The sequence below is a fragment of the Leuciscus leuciscus genome (genome assembly GCF_965113295.1).
Source record: "Leuciscus leuciscus genome assembly, chromosome: 1".
In the NCBI taxonomy this organism is placed as follows: Eukaryota; Metazoa; Chordata; class Actinopteri; order Cypriniformes; family Leuciscidae; genus Leuciscus; species Leuciscus leuciscus.
Genome location: NC_138725.1, coordinates 42,782,537 through 42,788,989, shown reverse-complemented (window position 1 = coordinate 42,788,989; position 6,453 = coordinate 42,782,537). Strand labels below are relative to the sequence as shown.

At 36.0% G+C, this 6,453-nt stretch overlaps 1 protein-coding gene across 1 annotated transcript; it reads left to right on the top strand.

Annotated features, from left to right (window-relative positions):
- The first annotated feature begins 408 nt into the window (after nt 1-408).
- Nucleotides 409-5,031, top strand: ubald1b (UBA-like domain containing 1b). The gene is made up of 3 exons (XM_082179910.1): nt 409-638; nt 961-1,014; nt 3,577-5,031. The coding sequence occupies exons 1-3, from the start codon at nt 531-533 to the stop codon at nt 3,871-3,873; spliced, it is 459 nt and encodes a 152-aa protein (XP_082036036.1). The 5' UTR covers nt 409-530; the 3' UTR covers nt 3,874-5,031.
- Nucleotides 5,032-6,453: the final 1,422 nt, after the last annotated feature.

Genomic DNA, 6,453 nt, shown 5'->3' with positions numbered 1-6,453 from the left:
ACAATGCCAAAATAGGCTAAATATTTTTCATTTCAGGCTCATTTTGAAGGCAAAAAAATATGTGCTTTCTGCAAATTCAACTGTTGCATGTGTAATTGTTTAGTTGGGTTGTGTGGGAATTACTTTAGGAACGAAGGACAAAAATGTATACGCAAATGGGTACAACTAAGTGTATCTAAAGTCTTGGTACAACACAGGATGAAAGTGACAAATCTTAATAACATGATAAGGGGGTGGAAGCTTAATTTAATGTGCGTTTGTAAGAATTTAATATAGATTTCATATCCATGTTTGTCTTATCAATTATTTTGAGTCCATCGAGCTATCATTTGCATACTTGCCTACAAATCCCAGAGTTCATCTTATCTTGCGCTCACTGCAGTTGTCCGACAGGGGGCGCTAAGTGCGACGCTTCAACTCACAACATTTTCTGTTTCTACCCGACAAGTTGATGTTCGAGTGCGGCGTTTTTGAAAGACTGCGAGCTGTAACTTTGAACGTACGAAATAACACAGCTTTCTTAACTGGATATGGACGAACTAAGGCATCAAGTTATGATAAATCAGTTTGTTCTTACAGCCGGATGTGCGGCGGATCAAGCAAAGCAGCTTCTACAAGCTTCACATTGGCAGTTTGAGGTATGTTTGTTTGGTGGGGAAAATAACAGAAAACTAAATGTCATGTTGCACAGTAATATCTATACAAATCACTATAATTAACCCTTCATTTATTTGACGTAGTTTAAAACAATGCGAGACAAGCTCATTGAAACAGACAGCAAAACAAGCCAACAAATGGGACAATCAAATACTTTATAAAGTATTTTAAACGGGATATTTCGTTGTCTTCAGCGAAATAAATATCTATAATTTTAAATATATGTTCAAAGCCCTACAATACACGTTTGCTTGCTTTCTCACGTGTTTATGAATTACTGATAACTATTTTATCATGTTGCAGACTGCACTCAGTACTTTTTTCCAAGAGGCTAATATTCCTTACAGCCATCAAATGGTGAGTATATATACTTTTTGTCTCTCTTGTTATTGTCTTGATAGTTTTTAATATCTGTTATGATGACTTCCGCCATGTTGAAACCACGAGTCAGACAAAAATAAACACAGGCTGGCATGTTTTCTCACAAGGGCTACATTTATGTCGTTTTAAACTCACAACTGTCTTTTTTAAGCGCATATAGTCTCCCGTAGGTGGTTAATTAAATATGTAAATATTTAAGATGATAAATAATCTGGACTCATGGGAGTTGCGATTTTGTAAACGTGTCCAAATTTGTGGGGGAGGGCGATTCCAGGAAACGGAGAGAGCACGCGCTTGACACTGCGCTGTTTACACCGTATAACAATAAAAAGAACGGTACGTTAGGAACGCGCGGTGTTCAAAACATCAGTGGCTTAAAAAACACGTTTTATACATTTTTAGCAGATATCTTAAATTAAAGGAATTTGTTTGGAATTACTCAGAAGTAGACTGTAGTACTACCGGTCACATGCAAAGCGGATCAAAGTCAGTTAACCCTTGGTAAGCACCTCATTTGTCTCTCACTTTCAAGTGCACTTAAAATGTTTGCACTTTAAAATGGTTTACTCAAACATCACATCAAATAAATAAATAAAATATTATTATGATGTGCCGCCACATGAGATAAAGACTAATCAGAAAAGGCAGTTTTATTCTATAGGGAGCGGGTCGCACCCTTATGGGCGCTGCCATGGTGACGTCACCAGTCTCATACATGCAGTTGACGGCGTTTATAATTACTTACAGCAAAACAATAATGTATTTGCCTCACATACAACTCTCAATGTGCTTTACAATGTGTAAATGTTAAAGTACATCTAAACAAACAAACCAAAGGATATGACAATGAGGAGAAAAAACACCAATCAAATCAGTTTCTGGTTATAGTGAAAATGAAGGTGAAAGGGAATGTTGTGCAATGTCAACATGGGGATGTTTCTGTTTGCTTAAAATGTTTGGGTCCCCAAGGCTGCAAGCAGACAGATGAATTACGAATGATCTGTGTGTGACTGGAAAGCCGAGATGATTTACATTTTCGGATTACAGTATTGTTTGAGTGAGCAATTCATAGAAATAGCCTTTACACATATACAGGTTTCAGTTTAAAAGTCCTACTGTACTAGTTGTAATAGCTCAACAGTAAGGGTGTCCCAGTGTGAGCAATTTTTGGTCCAGTTGATGGAACTGTCACTTGACTGCTGATATTCAGCTGATCTTCTTCACATTGTTTACAAAATGTTTGTCAGACATAGGAACTTTTGAATGACTGTCAATGGAGACATGTGCCTTTTGACCATATACTGTGTAGGTATGCCATCCACCCACAAGTGCAGAAACTAAAACCCAAACCATAGCGAATATTTGTATTTGAAAACCCTCAGACCTGCTTAGTGAACTAATTGCTTATAAAAGCTTCTCTTTTTTTTTTTTTTTTTTTTTACGTTAATGATCAACTGACTGTATTATTCCACTACATGACTACTTACCAAATAAATGGTATTAATTTGCATTGAAATTATTTTATGTTAGAAGAAACATGTTGTGGTGTGATGTGAGAAACTAGCTGTTATTTAGAAAATCAGTTATACTTAGGTTGATAAAAAAAAAATATATATATATATATATTTGAAAGCAGTCTCATGCTCACCCAGGCTTCATTTATTTGATAAAAAATAGTAATATTGTGAAATATTATAAACATTTAAAATAACTTTTCTATTGTAATATATTTTAAAATGTTATGTATTTTTGTGATGTCAAAGCTGAATTTTCAGCATCACTTCTCCAGTCTTCAGTGTCACGTGTTCCTTCAGAAATCACTAATATATTATGATTTGATGCTCAAGAAACATGTATTATTATTATTATTATTATCATTGTTGAAAACAGTTGTGCTGCTTCATAATTTTGTGGAAGCTGTGACACATTTTTTTCAACTGTCTTTGAGAATAGAAAGTTTGAAAGAACAGCATTTATTTAAAAAATTAATATTTTGTAACATTATAAATGTCTTTACTGTCACTTTTGAATGGTACACAAGTAATATCAAAAGTATTTAACATATAGAGAGAATAGTTTGTATATTGTTAATAGAATTTGCAAATGTGTCTTAGGTCAGAAGCCCAAAAAAAAGGCTTTAATTCTTTAAATTCTAGTGTGTTTTAAACGGGAGCACAACATGTCATAGGTGTTGTTTTTCTTCTTAGCGCTGGCCTGAAAGACTAAACGTTGCTATAGTAGCATTTGTGTCGGTGCATCAGATCTCGTGTTTATTCAGGCAAGGTAGCCAATCATTATTAAATCAACTCCAAAGGTCTACAACCTCAGTCACATTTCTGAGACTTCCTCAATTCTAAGAAAATGATTTCCATTCAGTGGACAAAGCTGTAAAAATCGACTTCATGAAACTGACCCTTGTGTGTCGAATGCTGCATTAACCGGACCAGTTTTAAAGTCAGCATGATATCAAAATTGATAGTTCTTACAGAATGTTGAAGTGTTCATTATAAATTAAGTTGGTTCTGTCTTTGATTCCAGATGTGCACTCCAGCCAACACACCAGCGACACCCCCCAACTTCCCAGATGCCCTAGCCATGTTTTCTCATCTTAAAGCCTCAGAGAGCTTCGGCAACAGCAGTCCCATCTCTCCTATGGCTACATCACCAGCTCCTCACACCAACTGGGCCATGAGCCCTCCGGCGACCCCTGGCCTGCAGGGCCGATGGACTCCGGGTCAGCTCGTGCCGCAGACGGTCTCTCCAGGCTGGCCCGCAGCTGTGACTCAGCAAGCCTCCGCTGAGCATACTATTATTGTCATGGAGGCAGAGAGATAGAGACTGCTTGAACTAGCCATCACACCTTACAGGAAGAGGAGAATGGACCTTCCTCTGGATGATTTCGGCAGTTGTGGATGTAAAACTGAATTGAAGTGAACAGTATGGGAGATCGGTGGTGGTGGAACAGCATATGTCCTCTTCTCTGAGGTCACTGGAGATCTGGGACTCTTTTACAAAAGCTTTTCTTGGCCAAAAAGATGGACAGAAAGAGCAATTATGTAGCATATTCACAGATAACCTCAGACAAATGAATGTGTTACTAAAATATTGTTGATTTCAGCAGTTCTCAAGTAATAGTGAATACTTTGTTTTGCACTGTTTACTCAACCTGCAGTGGATCTACGGTTCAAGGGATTGTTACTCATGTCATTCCAAACCTGTATGACTTTTGGACACCACTGACTTGCTTTTTATGGACAAAAATAGTTTCTTTTATGTTCTACAGATGAAAGTCATAAGGGTTTAAGATAACTATAACAATAAAGATAGAGTTTGAAAAATTCACACTATAAAGATAACGGCACAGAGAAACAACATCGTTGGAATCACTTTCAGAATGATTATTTCCAGTTGATGAATGATAAAAACACTGACAGCCAATCAGAATCCAGTCAGCTTGAGCATTTAAAGCGGCAGACGACAAAACTGCAGCGCGCGCTTAGAATAAACAGAACGATATCATCCGCTGGTGTGGAGGCTAATATAGCTTATCTTTATAGTTATCGTTCTTGATGTAAACGAGCCTTTAGAGTGAAAAGAGCTAATAATGACAATGTTCATTTTTGAGTGAACTGTCCCTTTAATTGACAGGTTTACTGCAGCAACCATATGATCTTTTGGCCTGGTCTGTAATTATTGACTGATTTATGACTCTGTGATGAATTAAATTGGCATTTTATATAAAAAAAATAATGCAATACGAAGCGTTTCATACCCAGAATTTTAAATTCTCTGGTTCTACTCAGCACATTTGTCTGTTTTATCATGAACCCTTATTTATATATAAAATGAGATTATATTCCTCCAATTTCTTTTGACAGATCTTCTCCCTGTAACTGTTCACACTGCCTCCACAATATTTGTGGACTGTGATGGTTATTTCCTTTTTTTTGTGTGTGTGTGTTTTTAAATAAATATTGTATATATTGCAAAACATGTTGTGGTGGAGTTCATGTTAGCATAGTAAAATAGTTTACGTCTGTTTTTCTGGTCTGTTTTCCTTATAGTGTAATTGGCGTCACTTCATGTATGACCTTTGTATCCTTTTATACCATGGTAAATGATTACACAGACCCAGAGGTAACTTTAATTCAGCAAACAATCAATCCGATTCAACTTCCATATATTAACCATAATTACATTTGATTTTGAGCTCACATTTTATACCTTTATGTGTTTCGTTTTTAATTTCATAACACTAAATGTTGCCTTAAATTCTGTACAATATACTTAAAGTTGGTCAGTATACAAGAAAATAGGTATTATATACATTATCTAACAAATTAATTCAAAGAGATCGCAAAGTCAAGGAAAACCTTAGTAAGTGTGTGATTTACAGACCTGGCAAAACATTGAAATTAATACCAGTTTAAAAAGTTGTGGAAGAGTGAATATCAGCTTTTCTAGTTGTAAGCAGCTATAAGTAATTTCATTACCTAAAAACCTTCTTGTGGTTGCAATCTCTCTCTCAAAAAAAACCCAATGATGCAGAGAAAATGCCAATTTAACTGCAAGTAATGTTGTTTAGCTTTGCCTTTGTGAAACTATAAAGTTGGACATTCAAAACTAAAGACCTGTTCACATTTATTTATCGTTCCGGCCTTAAATGTAAATAAATAAATAAAAAGCCTCATTAAGGATTATTTAATGAGGTAGGCTAATTTTAACTGTAACAAAGTTTGGACAGGTTTTAAAAAATAAACTGGGATTTAATAATGCAACAGGAATTAACGTTATTTGCTATTTGCTAGTCTGACAAAAACGAACTACGTCAAGATAGATTTCAGAGTCATTGAGTTCACTAGCATATTGGTGACCTCAGTTTACACACATGGACTAAAATACACAAACTTAAAGGGATAGTTCACCCAAAAATGAAAATTACCCCACGATTTACTCACCCTCAAGCCATCATATGTGTATATAACATTCTTCCTTCAGACGAATACAATCGGAGTTATATAAAAAAAAATGTCCTGGCTCTTCCAAGCTTTATAATGGCAGTGAATGGCCGTTTTTGTTTTTAAGTCCATCACAAGTGCATCCATCCATGATAAAAGTGCTCCACACGGCTCTGGAGGGTTAATAAAGGCCTTCTGAAGCAAAGCGATGCATTTGTGTAAAAAACTTTATCGACTATAACTAGCTTCCAATCCGAAGGCATCCATTTACGGTGGAGGAGTAACCCTTGACCTGACATAATGAGGAATGCGGAAGCGCAGAGGATAGAGCAAAACAGAACACTGTAATTTACTTTATATACTGTCTATGGTAATTTATCAAATAAAATTAGCGATATGAACATCATGACTGTTATTCTTTTGGCTTCCCAACACAGCCCGGGTGTTTTGAGTTCAA